We start from the raw sequence: 22206 nt of genomic DNA on the forward strand, positions 1-22206 counted from the left end.
TAACAGACTGGAAAGTGCTGATAAGAATAGCTTCAAAGCTACAAATAAACATTTTGGAGACTTATTCTTGAAATGGAAAAATGAGTCACAACTGCTTCAGTTTGGGATCTTGTTTCCACTATAGACAATCAATTGTGCCTTGTTGCCATGTGAGATTAATCGGTGCCACATTTTGGTAGCCCTTGAGAGCAGGTTGTGTTGTGAATTCAGATAAATATTGATAAGACTCCTTATGAGCCTATCGTAAAGCTTGGACTTTCGTCTTTTCAGCAGTCCTCTCCATTTTATGATTTGTGTTACGACATAGCAAATGGCAATCTGCTGAGTTTAAAACAAGGCTTATCTAGTCTGTTGCAGGCTACATTTTGGCCTTTGTTGTGGCTGAAAAAATGACATCCATAGAAAAGTTTGGTCTCATCTTGAACCGGAGCATCTGCAGATTAATTCTATACCCGATATGTTATCCACTTAAGTTGGGCACGATACGAGATGCTGCCATCTTGACTGCATACACCTGGCGGAGATCTGCACTCGACTGAGTGTACTCTTTCTGTTTATAATTTATTTAGTTTTACATAACTGACAAATTGATTATAGTGAGGTCCAAAAGTCTGAGACCACTTTCCCATAAACTTAAATGGGAAAGTGGTCTCAGAAGTATATTTTTGGACCGCACTGTGGCATCAGGGTACCACAAGAAATAGTATCAATGTATCAGGACCTCTAAAGTACGACCAATACACAGCCACAAAAAAAACAAGTGTTTGTGTGTGTGAGTGACAGTACAAATAAACTTGCTCTTCTTCATCTGTCCATCAAAAAGGAGTGTTTAATTGATTAAACAGTTCCATTTATCCAAACTCCTCTGCAGGCAAGCGCCCGAATGGAGTGTTAAACTACCATTTGATCACAACGCAAATCACATTAAAAATAGCCCACTGCACATTCAACAAATCCACCCTGGCATACTCAAAAGCGTACCGGCTGCTAATAGCTACAAGGTAAATACGTACCCTTCGAAGAAGGCCTCAAATCAAATCTGATGGAATTAAATCAGAGCTAAGAATCTCAACTAGATATGTCAATGGCTTATGCTTTAAGACATACTGAAGACCAGAGCTTTCAATAAACTAACTTATGATGACTTTAAAAAACTGTTACATAGTAAGGGTAACTATTTCCTAACTTGCCATATTAGAAACAAACTTACTACTGGCTTTACAGAAACTCTTTGTATGTCTTAATTTAATAAATTAAAACTTGACAATCTAAATTTCCTCCATCATTCCAAGATTTATCACTTTTGTAAACTACAAATAAAATATGTAATTTCTGTGCTACCTATTATTGTCTGCCACTTCAGGGTGTTATTTACCACCTACTTGTGAACTTGCATGTTCACTGGCCCAACTCTAACATCTTTCTATCGCTCGCTTTATACAATGCCCCGTCCTCTTCCTTTATCCAATCCCCAGAGCTGGAGCTTAATAAAATGTGCTAAAGCGAACGGGCAAGTGTGTGCTCACACACATGCCTCCTGTCAAAACATATCTCCCACCTGCTCCCCCTTCCCGCCGACTTGACGGCTAGAAAAGGTTCATTTTAGCCGGAATCCGACAGCTAGCAGGGTCACAGCAGCCTGTGGATTAACGCTCCGTGACAAAGGCGAGTCATCGAATTAAAGGCCTCGCATACACAGGAGAGGAGAGGGGAAAAGGGGAGGTGTGGAGAGGATTGGAGGGCTGAGGTTTAGTCAGAGAGAGAGAGAGAGAGAGAGAGAGAGAGAGAGAGAGAGAGAGAGGGCGGGAGGAAGATCAGCACAGAGCGAGAGAGATAAGTGACAGACGCACCTCAATGTCGCTCATCTGCACTCACTGTACATTCTCTCCCCTCCCTCTACCGCCCCCACTCCCTCTCCCCATCCTTTCGTCCGCCTGTGGGCCCAGCAGCAATAGCTGTCACTAAAGGAGAGCGCCTGTCAATCAAAGCTTCCTAATCCAATGGCATGTCGGCAGGGGACATGTCACATATGTTAAGAGGAGAGAATGAGGGGACTAGCAGGGTGTGCATGTGTGTGAGCAAGTGTGCACATGCATATGTGTGTATGTGATTGTATGACTGTAGGGCAGAGAGCGCTTGCCATAGAGTGTGGTGTGGCAGAGAGGCAGCGGGTGATGGGAGCTAGGGTGACACATGAGGCCCGGGACCAACTCTGAGTAACCCACCAGTCACTAGAGGGACAGAGGGGGAGCAGAGGAGGCAGAGCAGGGCACAGGAGGGGTAAATACTGAGGCATAGACAAGGCTAACTGTGACTGACATGGCTAGCATTCAGAAGCGGCATGCATGAAGCAGACACAAATGACACAAACACAAACAGATGGTGTGCATTTGTGTGAGTGTGTGTCGAAACACAGGATACAGGACTACTTATAAGAGTAAACAGAGATTATCAACGAGTGCAATTATTTGTTCATGCTTTTCATTCCCATCTCTTTCATTTCTACTCTCATTTCACTGGTGTGCAATTAGTCTTTTTCCCTGTATTCATGTACTGGCTGGTTGACTTGATGCCGTTATAAAATGTCACTTGTAAGCCACCAGTATATGCTGGTTTTCCATTTCACTGACAAATGTGTGGCTTGTAAGTATGCAGTATGAAGTGTAACATGTAGCTGTCTTTTGGCACTGTATTTGTTACATCTTACAGTAATAGCTCTGTTGAATGATCCATAAACTCTCCATAAAAATCAGACTCAAGAGTAAAAGATTATCAGCTTAATAACGGGTAGCATTAGCCCAAAGGGTTGGGAAAATGTTTATGACAAACCAGGGCCTAGCTAAATAAAAAGTGACCTCTCCGGTGTTGCTAGAATTCATAAAAACTGTAGTGGTTTCATGAAATTCTTTCCTGTTCATTAGGAATAGCTGGATGGATGAATGTGCAAGAGACAGATATAGATGACTCTGACTACCTGATGGGGCTGGATGCGCTGGATGTTGCAGGTAAAGTCAAAGTAGAGGTGGAACTTGTCAATGTCATTGTTTTTGGTTTGCTTGGCCCCTGGTTTCTTCTGACTTTGGTCAGACTTCTCCTGCTCTTTTCCCTTTAGCGCCGACTTGGACACAGAAGACTGGATGGTCACGAAGCTGTTCTCACAACTGACACAAAAAGAGAAACACAAATAAGGGAAGTGCAATGTATTATTATCAATGTATCGAGCAAAAGAGACTCTAGCCCCAAGATCAGTGAAATAAAGCCCACTATGAAGATTATAATCAAAGATGACAAAAAATGTAAATGTTGTGCGCACATGTGGATATGTTCTCACAATGTTTTCACGTGGGTGAGTGTCTCAGGGTCTTTGGCTATCATATCAGCCAAGATATGCTCCACACCTGTAGCCACTTCTTCCACTGATGACAGACCTGACAGAAAAACACAAACACACACACACACATATTGTATTTCTAGACACAATATTCTCTCTTGGACCTTTAACAACGTTATAAATCTGAAAGGACAATACATAATTTCAACAATGAGCTTTTTGCACAATAATACTGGGATTATATTTGGGTTTGTGCATGAACATGTGTGTGAATCAGTCTGTGCACTACTTGAATCAAAGCTAAATAAAACTGTCTTGCCCAGTGGCTGTTAAGAATGTGACCTAATTGAACAAATATCCTAAACTGGTCAAAATCTGTACATAATAAATGGATAGTATTAGTAGTTTCCCTAAATGTGATCTATTAAGTAAAAAATTGAGTCTGACACAGGGAGGTTCCCGTCCAGGTTTAATTATTCATAATGTTTAAACCTCTCATTGTGTGTGAGTACGTATGTCTGTCTGTCTTACCTTCAGTACCAGGTTTAACCCATGCCCTTAAATCCAGAGTGTGTGGTGTGTCCATCAGTGTGGAGGCAGCCACCTCAAGGCCGAGAGCTTTGGCCCTGCGAGCCTTCGTCAGCTTGCTGCCTTTCTTATAGGGAGAATACTACAGACAAAGACAGAAGCACTGGACTGAGATGACTGGTAAGGAGAGTGGCAAGACCCACTTTCATGCAAAGTGTGGATAAACAACCACAAATCAAATTACAGGTATTACTTTAGCCTAAAAATGTCATTCTGACCACATGATCCAGTTCATCAGCTGATCGGCAGCTCCTCAGGTCTTGTTCCAGCTCAGCAGTCAAAACCCCATCCTTCTTCAGGGTCTGAATCACAGACTGGGTCTTCTTAGCCAGAGAGCTTTAGCAACGAACACGTACACACATGCAAACAGATTATATACATTAAACAATTACAACACACACAGCTACACAAGATAAAAAGTATTCATATGCACACATGTAAAATGATCACTGTTCCAAGCCTCAAAGCTTGACCACTAGCACCATCTAGTGGCCAAAGTCAAATATGCTGCCTGGAGATAAACCCTGCTCTGCTCGGCTTATATGAGAAAACATTTCATGGCTGAGGTTTGAGGGAACTGTATCTGAATGTGCCTCTGCATGCATTTAATGGGGTAATAAGGTGTAAGATGTTTCATTTGCCTACCATAACTCCTCATATACCAGCTGGACATCTCGGACGGCATCAGCGTCCATTTGGTTAATCATCTCTTTGCGGTACCGCACCATGAACGGCACAGTGTTCTCCTCACGCAGCAGCATTATGATGTTTGCACACACCCATCGCTCCACACATGTCAGGATGGACAGCACCTAAGCGGAAAGACACACATACATGCAGATATTCATACAGTATATCCATATAATAAGTAGGCTGCCAGACACTGACAATATAAACACCAACTATTAAACTGTTTTGTAGTCATTTTGTCCAGATATAAGTAACTATGGATATGCATACTGTCACTATGAGTGTTCAGCTCACCTATTGGATAGCTGCTTGAGTCTGGGTGCTCTCAGTCATGAGAAAGAACAACTTGCACTGGTAAAATGTTGACATTTCCTGTCCTTTGCATCTTAATGTACGCACTCAACTCACCAAGGTAGTTATATTTTATTAAAAGCCTGTATCAATCGGCTATCAACATTACTGCTATGTGGTTACTGGACAGGTTTTATCTTTCAGTTGGCAGCGTTTCATGTAAAAACACAAGTTTTGCTGTTTTCAATTGATGGTGCAGTTTCAGGGATGCTCCATTGAGTCACTTTCAAATTGTCCACACATTTTAGCAATGTGTGTCTGGCAGTCAGACAAACCCTTTTCCCCACATAAAACACACACACCAACAAAGCCTAAAATACCTCTATTAGGTCCCAGTTCATATTGAGTTCATTCCTCAGAGCTTGTGCTGTTGATGACGGTAAGGCAGTGTGTTGTCCCTGGCAGGCACCACTGGTCTTCTGTTTCTTTAGAGAGGGCTCACCAAATGTGAAATCTTCCTCCTTCACTTCCTCTTTCTTTACTTTAAACCCAGCTACTGATGACCCCTCGCCTGCCCATCTGTCTGCCTGATGGGCTTCTGAAACAATAAATGACACCCTCTACAAGAGAAAACAGAAAAAGAAAGAAAAAGGGATGAGAAACACGTGATGTAAAATTAATAATGGGATATGTACTTTGTTTGTAAGAAGGTAACATGAGGCATACACAACAGAGAGCATTGTTGTATTTATAAACTGTTGAAACAAGAATGAAAAACTTGGGGAAAATAACTAAATTTATTCAATATATTAGAACACAGAGCACAGTAACACACAGATATTCTAAAGTCAGTTATAAACCTGTGTTACAGTACTTCTTTGAGGGCATACTACTGTGTGTGTGTTACTAAAATTATCATTAGTCTTACCTCCTCCTTCATTCTGATACTTGGCTCACCCTCTTTGGCCCTCTCTCCCTCTGGACAGTCTGTTGGCTTTCCTCCGTCACCTTGTCCAGGCTCATCATCATTTTTGCCCTCATCAATTTTTTTCCTCTTTGTTCCAGCCAGACCTGATGCAGCAGGATCCTTCAGGAGTGTAGGGGCCCGTGTTTTGCGCTCTGCAGCAGGTTTTCGTGGTGCCCTTGGTTTAGGCTCTTTAGGCACTCTGGGAGCTTTGGGTTCTTTTGGTTCCTTTGATTTAGCAGTTCTCTTGGCAGCAGCTTTCTTCTCCCCTGTTGCAGGGGCTCTGGAGGTGCGGCTGGGGGCTTTTGGCTTTGGCTCTGACGGCCTCCATTCTTCATTATCTTCATCATCGCTGCTTATTATCTGGGAAAATGACCTGATGGTAAAGTAAGAACAAAAGTAGCATAAGATCAGCATATTATAAGTACTAGGTATTTTGAAGCATAGTCAAAATTCAGTCAAAATACAAAAAGATATGGAAGTTTTGGATCTCTATCTTTTCAGAGTGTGGGGGGTAACATTTGGAACAGTTTACCAGATGATGACAGGTGTATAAATTTCTTATTTAATGAAATGTAAAGAGGAGAGATGGATGAATATATCTAGTATTTTAGTAAAATTGTACAACTTGTATAATGATTATCTACTATATCTGCATCTCACAACATTCAGTCAGTAACGTAGCAGGGGCACAGCAGTATTTGTTGCTGTCATGATTTTGGGGTAAGCCAGGACCACTATAGAAATAGGTCATGTTAATTTTGAATGTTTTTGACTCTTTGTTTTATGTGCTGTTTGTTTTTCTGCATGTCCATGTTTTATGTTCGTAGTTTGAATCTGTGTGCTTTCGTTTGTTAGTTTTCCTACTGAACATGTGAAAATGTGTGTTATGTGTGGGTTGGTTTATGACAGAATAAAACCAAACCAAACCAAAGAATGACAGAATAAGAATTCTTTCTGCTACTTTATATGTTTTCCCCAGGTTTGCCTATGAGTATGTGTGTCTTCATTTCGCTAATAGCCCTGTGATGAACATGAGAACTGATAACACTAAGTGTCATTCTTAAAAACAGTGAAAATATACTCCAGAAGGATAAAAATCACTTACAGGTCTGAGTCCACATCTTGGTACTTTACAGCTTTGCCAGTTGTCGTTCGGGGTCTTCGCATCATCTGTTAGAGAAGGTTAAGTTAGCTACAATTGCATCTGTCCTGTAATTTGGAGCTGCAACGATTAGTTGATTAGTTCAGTTCGATTAGTTCGGTTAGCTCGATCAGTTGTATCCAAAGTATGATGAGGCAGACCTAAAGTAACTGCACCATCAGAGGATCAATACATCAAGCTTAGTTCCCTGAGAGATAGAAAAGCAACTTCATTACAGAGTGTAGTGGTCTCAGAGGACAAGTTTCTAAACCACTTCTCAGGAGGGGAAACGCTTGGGGTGAAATACCAGCATTTCACAGTGGATGACTGGAAAAAAAGTCCTATTTACTGATGATTCCAAGTTTGAGATTTATGACAGTAACAGAGGGGTGTATCTAAGGAGACGAACAGGAGAGAGAATGATACTGCAGTGTATCAAACCAGCTGTGAAACATGGTGGAGGGAATATTCTAGTCTGGGGGTGTTTTTCCTACTCTAGAGTTGCACCGAACTGACACCCTGTCCAAAGACAAGTAACTTGGACAGGGTGTAGCCTGTACCTTCAGAGACATGCTACACCATCTGTTTGCATCTTTGTGGAAAAAGATTCATACTGCAGCAGGATAATGACTTCAAACACACCTCAAAGCCTTTGCGAGAGCTACTTCAAGACCAAAGAAGACCAAGGAGGTCATGGACTTTCCTCCACATTCAACTGACCTCAACCCCAGTGAATATTTATGGGGGCATTTGAAGGCTATTTGCACGAATTTGTGGAGTCCATGCGCGAGTGTATGCTGCCATTAATGTAAAAGTAGGACATGTAACTACTAATACTAAGATATTCTGAAATTCATGTACATTTTTCAAAGATTCAAAGTATCACTCAAATTGTTAAGCTGATATTATCATTTGTAATGAAAAAACCTGCATTACATTTGAAACAAATGCAAAATAGAAGTAGCCTATCTTGTCTAGCGGTCTTAGACTATGGACCCCACTGTATGTGCAAACCTACTGGGCAATAAACCTGATTCTGATATTTTATAGACCAAACAACTAATAAATTAATCGAGAAAACAATCAACAGATTAATCGAATTTACCACTGGCTAACTGACTTCATAAAATTATGGTAAGAGCCTTACCATAGAAGTGTTAAATTACCCACAGTTCACACATTGTTACCAAGCAAATTACCGTTAAACAGAAAGCATCTTATCTGTGCTGACTTTAGTAGCAATATTGCATTTACTGAAACGGCATTGACCATTAACTTGCATATGTCTGCTAGCTATCACAACCAAGGTTAGCTGTAATTTCAAATTTGGCGCTTCACGGTAAAGCTAGCAAAGTTAGCTGGCTAGCTGCCGCTTAACCGTGTCATTTCAATTCAATTTCAACTTCCTCACATGATGTCAAACGTAACGAATGGTACCTTTGTTCCGTAGAAAATGCTCAATATTCTTTATGGCTGCTGTGTGACAGTTACTGCGTTGGAAACCAGCTACTGATGCAGAAAAGCTGTTTCCTGCAACAGTGTGAGTTCAACCAATCACAGCGTCCTAAAGTCTGTAAAGGATGACGTCATTCTTCTTCGCTTGATAAGTCAACTTACAGGCTCATTACCGCCACCTACTGGACTAGACTGTGTAGCAGCAGATTGACATGAATAATAATGAAAATGATAATGAAAATGTTTCTGCAGAACCCGTTTCTTCTTCTTGCTCTTAAGTATACAAATGTTCAGTATATTCATCATTATTATTAAAGGAAAACTTTTAAAACAATTTTTCAAGTCTGCATTAAAACAATAGTCAGGTGCCCAAATGAACTCATGACGCATGTTGTTCTTGCTTCATACTGGCCAAAAAATGGGGGACAAAATCCACAGCCCTCCTTCCATGAAAAAAGGTATTTAAAAGTTTATTTCAGCCCTCCACATTACTCAAATCAAGTCAATATCTTTAATAGTCTTTTTAGTGCCAAATTTCCTCTTTATATTATGATCCTTCCACTGCAACTGAGCAGAAAAACACTGTCCGTTGAGACACAAAGAGGGAATTTTTTTGCTAAAAATATTTTAACTATGGAAGATATCCTCTTTATTTGACTAACTCAGACAGTTGAAACCTCATATTAACTTCATAAAAACTTTTAAATATATTTTTGCTCAAAAAAGAGAACAGTGGATTTTGTCCCCCATCAGTATGAACAAGGAAGGATGAATCATTGTAGCAAGCAAAACCTGTTTCAGTGTTTATACAGGCAGCTGACAGACTGTAAGACTGTACCAATAGTCATTTTAAAATCAATGTTCATTGCACATCTCAATCATTTGCCACAGAATTTCAGATTTTATTCTGTATGTGCTGATGTAACTCATAGTTGCATCATGTAGATGATGCAACTATGGCTAGACTACAACTTTCTGCTTCACTTTACTAACTTTACTGGGATTAAATATATCAGACATTAGTCATATGATAATTGTTTGATTTTCTGCAACTGTTAGTGTTTCACAACATCCCCCCTGTGCCCCTCTTTGCACTTTCACTTCCTTTAATCAGCCACCGCCTCTCAAATGTCAGACTGTCATTTTATCTCTACTTGTCATAAATCAGTGTTGATCAACTTTCCAAAAAAATCTGATTTAGGTGAGCAAGCTCATATGTGAGATGCCATAATTTTGGTTTATGTATATGTCCATACATATTTAGAATAGGTATACAGGAGGAAAATAAGACATGATGAGCAGAGATCTCTAAGCAGATGTTGATATTTATTCATAATGTATAATTAAAATCAAAAAATACATCAATATTTCTGTATAATCTTTTTGACACTTCCTCCGTTGTCTTGAAATGACTTTACAGTGTCTGAATACTGGGGTCTGCAGAGGATAGTGGGACCTAAAAGCTCGGGGGCTATGATCAAGAGCCAGAAAAGGTGATTTGTGTGACTATGTTTTGGATAAATTAATCCTGAAAGATGAAATATTATGAATTTAATTCTACAGAAAACAAAGGACCCACAATGCAAACATCTCAGTAGAGAATAAAAAGCCCTCAAACCAGAATATTACTTGGAATACTATTAATACTACTAGCTAAATACTTCTGAAAAATAATATTACTAACACCCAAACACTAATTTAATCATTTTTTCCCTAATCCTTATCATTGGCATATTATTTTCTTTTAATTAATATATTTAAATGATATATAAATATCAAAAGGAACTAAAAACATCTACAGCAGCTGTCTGATGATTGCTAAATATCGTTACACTCTGCCCCTGGTAACTGATTATGCATCAACATGAGCAACCAATCAGAAATTTAGTTTGAAAGAAACCCAGCCCAGAGTACAATTTGAGTGTTGGTTTTCCCCGCCTGTTACTTTCAGTTCCTCCTGTCTGTCCGCAGAAATAAAGGTAAAATCTCACTGAATCCCTCCATTTACATTTGTGGAACAGCTTGTTGGAACCTCACCAGAAACAAAGTACAGTATTATTTCTGTGTGTGTGTGTGTGTGTGTGTGTGTGTGTGTGTGTGTGTGTGTGTGTGTAAGTACATGTGTAAGTATGTCTGTATCAGTATCATTATATTTTTTGTGTTTAAACACCTGTGTTAATATGTATGTGTGCGTTTCCAGGTCTGTGTTTGTGTGAAGATGTCGGACCCCGAGAACACAACCCAGCCTCTCCTCAGCCCTCCCAGCCAAACAGCCATCAATGTAGGAGCATCAGGACAGAGGTAAGGACTGTGTTTGTCTTTCTTTGTTTATGTTTTAATGGGGTCCCAACCACAGTAGACCCATCACAGTATTGGGTCCAAAAAACAATTAAACCATTTAAATTAGTACAAGAGAATACTTTGATGAGATCATAAAAAATCCTGAAAAAAAGATGGAAGAAAGAAAAATTTTTGGTGTGTCACAGAGAGAGAGAGAGAGAGAGGAAGGAAGAATAACAGAGAAAATGTGAGTTTCCTGTGATTTTACCTAAGATGAGATTGAACTGGACTACATTTGAATAGGTGGGGCCAGATCGTACCAACCTATTTACAACAAACTACATGTACTCTCACTTTACATGTAACCACAATGTAAAACATGGTGTTTTGTTTTGTATTTTTATGTAATTTCCTACCTTCCAAACAACCAGTGGTTGGCATAAAAATCAATTGCATTTTTTTTTTTTAAATTACATTATTGTTATGAGGTAATGCAGTATCACACAATAATAATCACTAAAGTAATTGATTACCAATCTGTAACCAGTTCCAAGAGCCTGCGGATAGATTTTCATATTGTATGGAAATTAATATAACTCCTAAAAAAATAGTCTAAAGCATGTATTTAAAATTTGTCAACAGTATTATATTGTAAAGTATACATGATTTTTAGAGTAATAAAACCTGTATGGTCCCTTAAAAGGGTTTTTCTTTTTTTCTATAGGTAGATGTCTTCATAGACCATATTGTGTTTAAAGACTTAGAGGAAAAAGATCCTGATTGGAACATTACAAAATCAATACTGTATTTAATGACGTTTAGTATCAATTTATTACAAAATTGACACACCAGTTAGCTGAGATTAAAGCATATCAGAGAGGACGTCATTTGGATAAATGCGATTTTCCAAACTCCTCCTTGGTGTGAGTTAACAAGGGAAAAGGCAGATATGAAAAATTCCCAAACTTTCACATAGGAATCTGCTTGGCAACAGCTGATTTCATCACTCAGTCTTTGATGAAATATACACTACGTAGCGTGGCTGGGTTCCTGTTTTAGAGAATTCTCCGATTCTCAGCCAAGCATCAGCCTCTACGATGTTCCTCATAATTTACATTCCTCACCTTTTTCTTCTCTGACTCTTGATCAATATTTTTTGCCCTTTTTTGACCAAGAACTGATACTTAAACAGATAAAATGACTAATGATAATGTTTCCTTTTATATTAAATCTCAAGACTTCTCTCCTTTTTTCACTGTTTATCCCTCTGATTCCATTGCGTCTTGCTTTCCAGTGGCCGTCCCACTCGGGCCTATAAGGTGGCATTTATAACCCTGTTGGCCTGTGTGCTGATTGTGGGCCAGTTTATGATCGGCTACTTCATGTACCGCCAGATGAATGACATCAAATCTCTGGAGGAACAGAACAACGGCCTGAAGGCAGAGATGACGAAGGGAAGATCTGGTGAGGATGCCAAAATTAATTCAAATTAGGAGGGATATAGAATACACTGTGGGCATTTAGCACAGTGTCCTACACTGCAGAATTGATAAATAACATGATAGAAAGAGAGAAAAATAAACAGTAACAAAGCATTTGAAATCAGTAAATCAGTTCAGGGGACTTACGTGCGAACCAATTTCTTCCTCTTTTTTCTAAATCTAAATCCTAACTGAACCACACACTTATTGGGAATGCATGGGACTTTCCCAGTAGACACAAAAACATAATTGACCTTTTTAGAAAATTGATACAATCCTTGTCAGTGTTTAAAACAAGCTGTGTAGGGATGACTTTCTTTGGGTGTTAGACTGGATTTAAATATCCTTTTCTCCTCAGCAGTATTCTTCCCATTTATTTCTGTTGGGGTCTAATTTATCAGTATGTTTTTCTACGTCTAACACACGCTGTCTTCTGTCTGTAGATGTTATGCCTGTGCGGATGCACATGCCCATGAGTGCCTTGCCCGAGCTGATGGATGACTCTGTGGATGAGGTAAAAGAGCCTATTACATGATTCTTAAGGTCAATACTAAAATCAATATTGGAAGGTTTGAGAACTTTAATAAAGAGATATTGATTGATATTTCTTTTATATACATATTTTAACAAGGATCCCTTAAATTTGTTTTGTAAAGAATTGTAAGTTATACAGTATATAGTGAGCGGGACACTTTGCAGTTGTAAATTTGACTTTTTAGTGCTTTCTGGTGGATAAACTATCTTTTAGATAGTTTCTTGTGACTTACTAGTCTTACGATACCAGACAAACGGAGATCTCCGCCTATCGAAATCTGGGGATTTCTAAATGCACAGAAGTTGCTTGATCGGCGGCGAGAACGGCCACTAACAAACCAACGCCCCTTACATTTTGTCAAGGACACACCTTACTGGAAATGATGCTCTTCCCCCATTCTCCTCCATAGTGAACTGCATGTCACCGCCCCAATATGACAGGCTGCCCTAAAGACTTTGGGTTGGTTCTGCAATGCAGTTTTTTTTTTTCTTAAACCCTCTAATTGTTTCCACCCAGTTTTAACAACAAAAGCTGGGAGATTGTCCTCAGTCTCTATGAGCGAAGCGTTTAGAGTCTAGTTACTTATCAGCCGACAAATATTCTGATACTGATATAACAGTCTAGGAGATTTATCAGTCAAGCTCTAGTAACCATTGAATCCATTTTTTTTTCTACTGCAAGTTCCTATCACACTTTTTTTTTTAAAAATATAAAAAATAAAAATACGGTGACACTGATAGTTGTGTCTTGTTCCTCTTATGGATTTAATCCCATTATTTTCTACTAAAACAAAGCTCAGGATGTGGATCGTTTTCTTATTTCTGTTTTCTTCCACTGATTGTATTGCAGGAGGCTTCTACTGGAGCCCCAGACAAAACAGGTATCTATGAATCATGTTTATCCTATCTAACCATAATAAGAATTCATGGTTACAATTACATCCTCCTTTTTTCCCCCTCCCATGTTAACACTTTTTTCTCTGACATTCTTCTTCTCCATTTTCCTCCCCCGCTCGCCCAGTCCCTCAGCAGGCCACCGAGTGCCAGCTGGAGGCTGCTGGTATGAAGGCCGTGCAGGTGCCAGGTTTCCGCCCTGTCTGTGACTCACGCGGCCTCTACCGGGCCCAGCAATGCTTTGGGAAGCACTGCTGGTGCGTGAACCCAGTCAACGGGCAAGTGATCCCTGGATCCATGACCATGGGAACTGCCAGATGCAGAGCAGCTTCCCTCATTGGTGAGACAAGATAACTGGTCAGAAAACCTAACAAGTCAGATTTATAGAGATGAAGATTTATAGATAACCAGAAAAAAACTAATTGTGACAATATTTGCAGTTTTGAACCAGAGTTTTGGTACATTGTATGTTTTAAGTTAATATATGTAGTACTTTGACTAAAAACTTGTACTTAAGTTTTATTTTACCAACATTATGACAGCTAAATTTCATGGAAAATCACCTTTTTCACTGATACCACATGGTTACACTTTTGCTCTCCATACAGCATATTTGATGTTGTTGCTTGTTTGTTATTTAGCTGAATATCTCAAATCATATCTCAATATCTCATATCTCAAGTAGAATGAGACTGAATCATACAAACAATGTGGTTATTTTGGTCAAGACTGAAAAACTTTAAGAACCCAGGCTACTATGTATTCATACTTCTTTCTCTTTAGGTGGCATGAGCAGTGTGCTGACTATGCCTGATCTTGATGCCTGAAACTGAGGTGAGTACCACACGGTGTTCCTGATTCACATTCTCTATGTATACATGAATATCTGTGAGCCTCATGCAGGATGTGATTATATGCTTTTCAGTTGAATTCAATCCAATCAAGAAGTTTTTTTCAGATCTTAAACATTTAAAAACTTTTGGAAAGTGATTATTTTTAAAGGACATTGCTAAAACTTTAAATTGATTGTATTTTCCATCATCTGTTGTCTGTTTCTTGGTACTTGCAGCTGATGGGAATCTCCTCCAGTGACCAGCGACGATTCAGCTCATAATCATGATATTTTACCATTTTGTCAGCTTATAATCTTCATATTTGTAGGACTTGATAAGCTAATGGAGTTTTATATACTAATGATAAATTACCAAATTATAACTTCTTGCTACCATCTTATCAGTTTATTGCAACTCATCTGAAATCAATATTATATGGACAGCAGTAACTTTTGCTATTGATGCTTATTGATCATACGCTTTCATCTTTCGGTTTTTAAAGGCTAGTAAAAGTTAAGGATTTAAAATACTTTCTTATTGTTTTACAGACTTAAAAAAAGGTTTTATTCAAATTTTGTCCCATGTCAGTTTGATAAAAGGAACTAATTTTTGATGTTGGGAAGTTTGTAAAGAGCAGTGAGTTGATAAATAACAGCATGAAAAGCAGCTAGTGTGGGCAGAAGGCATTAATACATATCATTTTTGTTTGTTTTGGCAACATGTAGATATAGGACCACCAGGCCTTTAGATGAATTTAACCAAAAATCCTGCAGATAAACAGTGTGGTCACCTGGATCAGTGAACGTTTGGCTAAAGTTAAAAGGATAAAACTGTTAAAGCATTGACATATTTGGCACAACCAGAAACTAGTTCTGAGACAACTGTTAACTGTATTTTTTCCATTTATTTGAACAACCCAAATAAACCTTTTGAAGACAGTTTGAATGGTTTTCATTTATAAAATCACAACGGGATTTCAAATAGTGAAGTTGAATACTCCGGGATTGATGTGAAGGAGCGAATACCCATGACAACAAGTCAGTTAGATTAGCCAGTGAGACAAAGCACCATCAACTGACTCGTCGTCTTCTACAGCATATCAATGTATTAAAAGGATGGTATTACCTCAAACAACAAGAGAAAACATGCACAGACATAATTCAGGAAATTAAGAAACTAAAACCATGAAATATATAAGAGCAGCAACACAATGATTGTCAATAGGCACAAGTTGTTTCTGGGTTCCAGTTACCAAACATACAGTACACATAATTTTCTGATAGACTTTCCAGTCAACGTGAAAATAAAGACAGAAGCTCAAACTGAACACACACGTTTTCTCCTTAATGGCCTTTTTGTGTAGTACCTGTTACTGCACTGTGCACATAAGCTGTGTTCATTTCAATGGTAGCAATTAAGTAACTGGGACAAATAATGTTGCTGTCATGTGAAGACGTGGATTGCAATAGATTGCACAGTTTTACCCAATAAAGTGCACAGTGAGTGTATACTGTAGTGTTTAAATGTATAGATTGGTAAAAATTTTTTAAGAATGATGGTTTTAATTAGATAAGAGACATATTGTGAAATACATAGCTGTGTATTTCATGGATGGGTATAAACCCTATTTGTGGGTTTAAATCATAAGGGGGACGAAAATGTGTGTTACTATCCAGGTTATGCACCTAAGTGAAACATCTGACCAGCAAAATTAAAATTCAATCTCATGCATATCTGCTATATTCTGAGGTTTGCTACTGTTATGTTGCAGCAACAGCATTTTTTTCCTCACTTTTACAAACCCTTACAGTACATACAACACATCAACATATGATATAGACACCATATTTAAATGAGTAAAACTGTCACTTAATCACTGAGTTGCTTTGACAGGTTTTGATGTTTATGGAGACAAAAATGAACCTCATTGGTTGTTGTAAGACAAAGTAACAGCTTTAAATCTCTAAAATTTCTACAAGTGCAAGAGATCAACAAGTTTCCAGCATAGAAAATAGGCAGCCAAATCCCATCAGGAAAGGCTATTGCACACATGGCATGAGATGATAATATCAAGTCCGGACCAGAGTAGGCACTCTAAATACATATTTTACATAAAATACTTTTACTTCCCTGTTTTGATAAAACTCCCAAGTGCAATAAAAACTACATCTTACAACTAAAATTTCACTTTGGCGTACGTTTTGTCCTGATAGACTACTGTGTTTCCCAGCTCTTGCAAACTAAAGTCAGAATGACTTTCTTTTAGCAGTGTGAGGGAGAATATATAGTGAAACATACTCCTTTTTGAATGGAGTGTAGAAATGTTTTACAATTATTAAAATGACAGATCTCTGACATTCCACAGAGAAGAGGACTATAATTTAAAAGTAGAAATGTTTTACCAAATACAAAATTAAGCTAAAACCACATGAAAGGATGTGCAGTTACCTGCGAAGGACAGATCACATGACACCACAGACTTTGCTCTGACACCTGAGAGCAATGTGAAAATAACAAGAACCATGAAATGTTTTGACAGGTTTTGTGCAGAGAAGCACCATGAGATGTGATGTGGGACAATTTTTACATGCTCTATCTTGAGCATCTACCAAAAATTAGATAGGGCTGCTGTAATTGATTTCTGACCACTAGAGGGTACAAGACAACAAAACAAATCTCTGAATCTCACATGCCTCATGTTCAACAGACACCAAATAAGGACAATTTTTTATAAAGCACTAACACATCACATGCAAAAAGTTCTTCTGGGAGAAACTCAACAATCTATATGAATAGTATAAGAGAGGAGACATGTTTTTCTACTTTAGAAAACAGGTGAAATAGCAACATGCCTGCCCCTCAAATGTGGTTACTGGTTAGTCTCATTGTGTATCAAGAAATCCTCGGAAAGCATTTAGTCCCAGGCAAGACGAAGTTGGGGTCAGAAATCAATAATAGCAGCTTTAACTTTTTTTTTTTTTTCCAAAATGGTAGCAGTCTATCTGAATTTCATTCATTAACCAAATTGGAAGGACATATGGGGTCTCATGTCTAATGATTAATTGCATTTGTAATCATTTTACATGCTCAGTCTATTCAAAATGCATTACAGTCACACCTTTTCTATATTCAGGTGGCTCCTTACTCTACATGTTGGCTTGCAACTTTAGAATTTGACTATTTATCCAACCATTTGGAAGGAGAAATTAATAGCTGTTGAAACATCTAAAACTTTTTCCAAATACATACAGTACCAGTCAAAACTTTGGACACACTTTCTCATTCAAATGAACGGGAAGGTGCGTCCAAAGTTTTGACAGGTACTGTGTCTGTTCCCGTATGCAGCTGTAAAGGCACCCTCTTCTTATTTTTCCTCCCGTCTCCTCACTTGCGTCCTTCTTTCAGATTACGGATGTAGTCTTTGATGGTGTTTTCAATGTTGGGAACGGCATAATTTTGTGCCGCATAGATTCCTGTACACGTTCCAACAGCAACACCTAGCAACGCTGAGGAGCGTAGCCTAGCAACAATGTACCCAGCCAGAAAACCTTTCAGGAAAGGAGAAGCCAGCAGACTGCCACCCTGAAGAGGTAAAAGGAGAGGAGAGATTAGAACTGCTATTTTGTTGTTAATAGAGTGGTTTTATATCTACATCTGAATTAAAGCAGTTTTCATATGTTTTTTTTATAGCTGCCTGGTCTGTGATCAGAACTCAGGGTTGAATAATCTGAGCCTGAACATGTTAGAGCCTGTGTGTATCTTACTGGAGGAACCCCAGTCTGTATCTCATCCTCGATCCGTCTCTGGATATCCTCCAGCTGATCCTTCAGGTCCCCCAGGTCCTTGAGTTGGCTCAGAGGATCCTACACACACACACACACACACACACACACACACACACACACAGAGAAACACACAGCCGTTTAGTGGACATGACCACAGTTTCCTAAACATTGAGTACATTTAGCTAGGGTGAAATATTGTTTGGGTTTTTAAGGCGGCAAGAAAAGGTCAACTTTTACTAAAGATCATGTCTCCTAGTAAATTCTTTATAATATGAACAAGAACAGCGTCAGACTTGAACAAATAATTTACATTATTGGACCAGTCAACAACTAGGACCTGAGATACAAATGTTTACCAATATGGACCATTTATCAACAAGTTGCTTCTAGGCTTATTTCACCAATCAACCGCATTTCTTAGTGGGAAACACCAAGCAACATTCACCTCTAGGCCAATTTATTCAGATTAGACATAAACTTTATGTTGCCAGTAGTGAATATGGAACATGTGTATCAAAACTAGCTCATTTAGTTATTAACATTGATGCCACTGATGATTAACATATTATGACACGTGTAAACACGGTGTATGACGTTTCAGGACAATAATAGAGAACTCATTCTCAACTTTAAAAGGACAGTTTTTCAAGTCTGTCTTAAAACAAGACTAGGTCAAAACCTAGTATATGGCTCTACTGACCATGTATGGTCAATGTGTCTATAATGTGAATTCCTTGATATTAAATGTTCATCTGCAATTTTCTGTAGTGGTCCCAGTAATATGTGCTGGTAAAGGGTACTGAAGTAGCATATCACATGACATGGTTGAGCTTTGTTTGAGTCAAAAAAAAGGTTATAAATGTAGTAGCAAGAACAATTCTTTCTAATCATATCTTGGGATGTTTGATTTGAAAGAGATTTTTTTTAAATTCTAAATATAACTATTCAAATGACCTATCTGTTAACTCCCCCTGCTCTTTCATCTGTTTCATTTTGCGGATGTCTCTTGTTTTTCACTCTGCATTGAGTGCTTTGTCAGAGAAATGGTTATTTGGGGTGCTTTAACTGTGCCTCATGCCTTTATACGCCTTTTTTACTGCCTCTGATTATGGAGGCTGCAGTGGAAATTGTAAATTACAGTTTTGACAACATTTTAGGTGCACATTCAGGAGGCTTATCTCCATCCAGTTACCACAGTTACAGTTAAATCAAGTGCACCTGTAGAGCAGCCGCCCTACACCAAACTGATATAACAGCTACATGAGTCACATGTTCGACCAGCAAGACTAATGTTTTAATGCTGTTGTTCATCATTTGTGATGTGAAAACGTCAGTGAAATGAAAAGCTTGCTTCCTGGTATTAGTTCAGTTATAAAATCCAAACACACAACTACTTGATTTGACTAATTTGGACGGTTGAAGCTTCATATTACTTTCAGATAAACTGTAACGTACATTTTTGCACAGAAGGAAGCTGTGGATTTTGCTCCCCATCACTTACACTGTAAGTGCATTATGAAGGGATCTTCTGGATCTTCTTATGAACAGGAGGAATGATTATGTCAAAAAAAACCAAACCTGTTTCATTGTTCATTTGGGCTCCTCACTGTTGCTTTAAGACAGACTTGAGAAATTGTGAACCTGTCCTTTAATCTTACTTAAAGACAGGATACGTTAGGCAGGCTGGGATGTTTTCCACACAGTCCAACTGAGTAGTAAAATAGTTTAAGTCACGTTTTTCTCACCACCAAAGGTAAACAAACGCTCTTAGTTCTTATTAATTTAGCTAAGTTAGCATTGGGTTAGCAGTTAGCCAACAGTTCTCCCTTTTCTTTTACAGAATGTTAATGTGATGTTTGATGTAGCTTATATGTATTCACAGCACTGTAGAACGTTAAATATATTAAAATATCTCCAACAAATCAAATTATATTGACGTTAACTTAGACTAGTTTAGCTGAGAATAGTTCAGCTAAACTTACACCAGAGTGCTATGTTGCGATAGCATGCAATCTGTTCTACCTAAGCTAATATCAACAGCTAACGCTAATGCTAACGTTATCCGATGCCTCCTGAATGACATAATAAGTTAGGCGGTTTGTTATAACCCCAAATATCTACAATTAAAGCAGCGTTAAGCGTGGAAAGCTGAGGACACCGACCTTGTCATTAGCCATAGCTTCACTTGAGTGTTGTTGATGTTTCTCTTCTTCTTTTTCTTGTAGCTTTGATGAAAATGAAAAGCGTGCTGCCCTCTAGTGGTCACTTACGGACCCTGCAGAGGTGTTTTTTTTTTAACTATTCTTCATAATTAGCTGTAGCCTAAAAACTTTCATTAAGGCATAAATAAAAATGAAAAAACGTTCAAAAGACGTTTTACTATTTTTCTCACTGTACAAAATGACATACTGTACGTGTGGATACTGTTCCAGAGTTATGATAATTGGACAGGACTTCAAAAATTTCCCCGCAACCACTTAACCGGCAGACAGCTCTCGTACTCTCATAGGCCTCATTAGTGTAACATTTCCTGATCCTTTCATCTCCTCTCCACAATTCTTAAGATATATTAAATAATCTGGCGCTGCTCTACACTGACTTGATATCACATTGTATAAAGCAAATTGCGTCATTCTCTAAACACCGACCCCAAAATGTTTTGTCAAAACCCATCATATCTACATACTTCTGATCTATTAGTGCTAAGCAGTTCTGTTCAAATATTCAGTCATAGATCTCCTTATTCTTATATAAATGAGAGGGAGCTGAGAGGAATCTGTCTAATTAACTTGGGCTTCTTCTTCTTCTATTTTTTTAACTGGTGCTGGAGAGTCTGCATGAGAGAGCAGGGATAAAGAGAGCTTCAGAAAGGACAAAAAAGGGAGAACTGGAGTAAAAAATTAGAGAGACAGAAGGACAGAGTGTCACAGAAGCCACGAGCTGATAAATTCGCACTGTCGTCTCACCATCATTGTAACAGCACACAGCCTAAGTAAGGAAGAAAGATTGTAGTAATTATGGAGTAAATTAGTGGCATTTTTCTCCAGAAATATAATTAGAGTGATTACAAGGACTGAGTTGCATTTAAAACATTGTGGAGTCATTTTTTCTCAGAAAGTATTGAAAGCCTGCATGATAGGTCAAAAGTGTGAATCACAGAGAGACTGCGAAAGTGAGAGTGAATGGCAGAGCTTGGAGTGACAGCAGGCGAGGAAGGGCTTGAGAAAGATGGAGAGAAGTATTAGAGACTTAAGAGAGAACAAGAGAGTGATTTAAATCTGACTGAGAGATGGGAAGAGACAGAGAGACTGAATCTGCAAGAGAGAACAGTACAGTATGTTAAAGACTAATTTTAAAAGATTAATTTTGCCACAACAAATGATTACTTTTTAAACACTACTTTGCAGTTTCTTCTGCAGCACTTTGTTACTCTGGGGGGCCTAAAAGTATTTAATCTTCTCACTCGACAGGACAGAGAGTCCATTAACTTTTCCTTACTCAGGGTTATCACAGCACCAACCTGATATGGAGCGCAGTATTTAACGGTCTGTTCAAGCTGGAATAAAACAGTCTGCATATTTTTGCATGAGATGAAATGGTGGTCACACTCTCCCCTGGACTGCAAGGATTTAAGAGTCGGAAGCAGTGATGGAGGTAAGGTGTCTCTGATCCTCACTACTGTTGATCATTTAAGAAGGGTTATTGATTTTGGCTGAGGCATATTTGGCTGACTAATCTTTGGATGTCACTGAAAAGGAGAGGTCATGGAAGCTTATGGTGCAATCATTATAGTGATGTGCTTTGAGGTAATGTGAATTCATATACGTCAGAAGCACATTATAGATAGACTGTCAGCATTATGAGGATGAGGAGATGCTGGAGTGTCATAAGGCACAAGGTGTTTAAAATAAACAGACAAATAAACAGAATATTTTA

The 22206-nt window shown here is 38.5% G+C and overlaps 3 protein-coding genes across 5 annotated transcripts in view; 1 reads left to right on the forward strand and 2 right to left on the reverse strand.

Moving 5' to 3' along the window:
* Nucleotides 1–8565, reverse strand: part of srbd1 (S1 RNA binding domain 1) — a 152125-nt gene extending 143560 nt beyond the window's left edge. The window contains exons 1-9 of one of the 3 annotated variants that reach the window (XM_067610546.1): nt 8446–8565; nt 6973–7037; nt 5829–6240; nt 5281–5520; nt 4565–4731; nt 4138–4255; nt 3863–4001; nt 3332–3428; nt 2975–3161 (exon numbers count right to left, since the gene is read on the reverse strand). In XM_067610546.1, the coding sequence (XP_067466647.1) occupies nt 2975–3161; nt 3332–3428; nt 3863–4001; nt 4138–4255; nt 4565–4731; nt 5281–5520; nt 5829–6240; nt 6973–7037 (1425 nt within the window). In that variant the 5' untranslated portion in view covers nt 8446–8565. Of the gene's footprint in view, nt 1–2974; nt 3162–3331; nt 3429–3862; nt 4002–4137; nt 4256–4564; nt 4732–5280; nt 5521–5828; nt 6241–6972; nt 7038–7650; nt 7746–8445 lie in introns of those variants that run through there. The other 2 variants (XM_067610544.1, XM_067610545.1) reach the window with 2 other exon arrangements.
* Nucleotides 8566–10423: 1858 nt separating this feature from the next.
* cd74b (CD74 molecule, major histocompatibility complex, class II invariant chain b) lies at nt 10424–15423 on the forward strand. Its single transcript, XM_067610547.1, has 8 exons — nt 10424–10442; nt 10664–10764; nt 12038–12207; nt 12668–12738; nt 13609–13639; nt 13780–13992; nt 14436–14486; nt 14722–15423. Exons 2-7 carry the CDS (start codon nt 10682–10684, stop codon nt 14477–14479), a joined length of 612 nt encoding a protein of 203 aa, XP_067466648.1. The 5' UTR covers nt 10424–10442; nt 10664–10681; the 3' UTR covers nt 14480–14486; nt 14722–15423.
* Nucleotides 15370–20515, reverse strand: LOC137197258 (SLC35A4 upstream open reading frame protein-like). Its single transcript, XM_067610548.1, has 3 exons — nt 20433–20515; nt 18250–18348; nt 15370–18067 (listed from the first exon to the last, which is right to left on the reverse strand). Exons 1-3 carry the CDS (start codon nt 20445–20447, stop codon nt 17870–17872), a joined length of 312 nt encoding a protein of 103 aa, XP_067466649.1. The 5' UTR covers nt 20448–20515; the 3' UTR covers nt 15370–17869.
* Between the last annotated feature and the right edge of the window lie 1691 nt (nt 20516–22206).

The sequence above is a fragment of the Thunnus thynnus genome, chromosome 14 (assembly GCF_963924715.1).
Source record: "Thunnus thynnus chromosome 14, fThuThy2.1, whole genome shotgun sequence".
Lineage (NCBI taxonomy): Eukaryota > Metazoa > Chordata > Actinopteri > Scombriformes > Scombridae > Thunnus > Thunnus thynnus.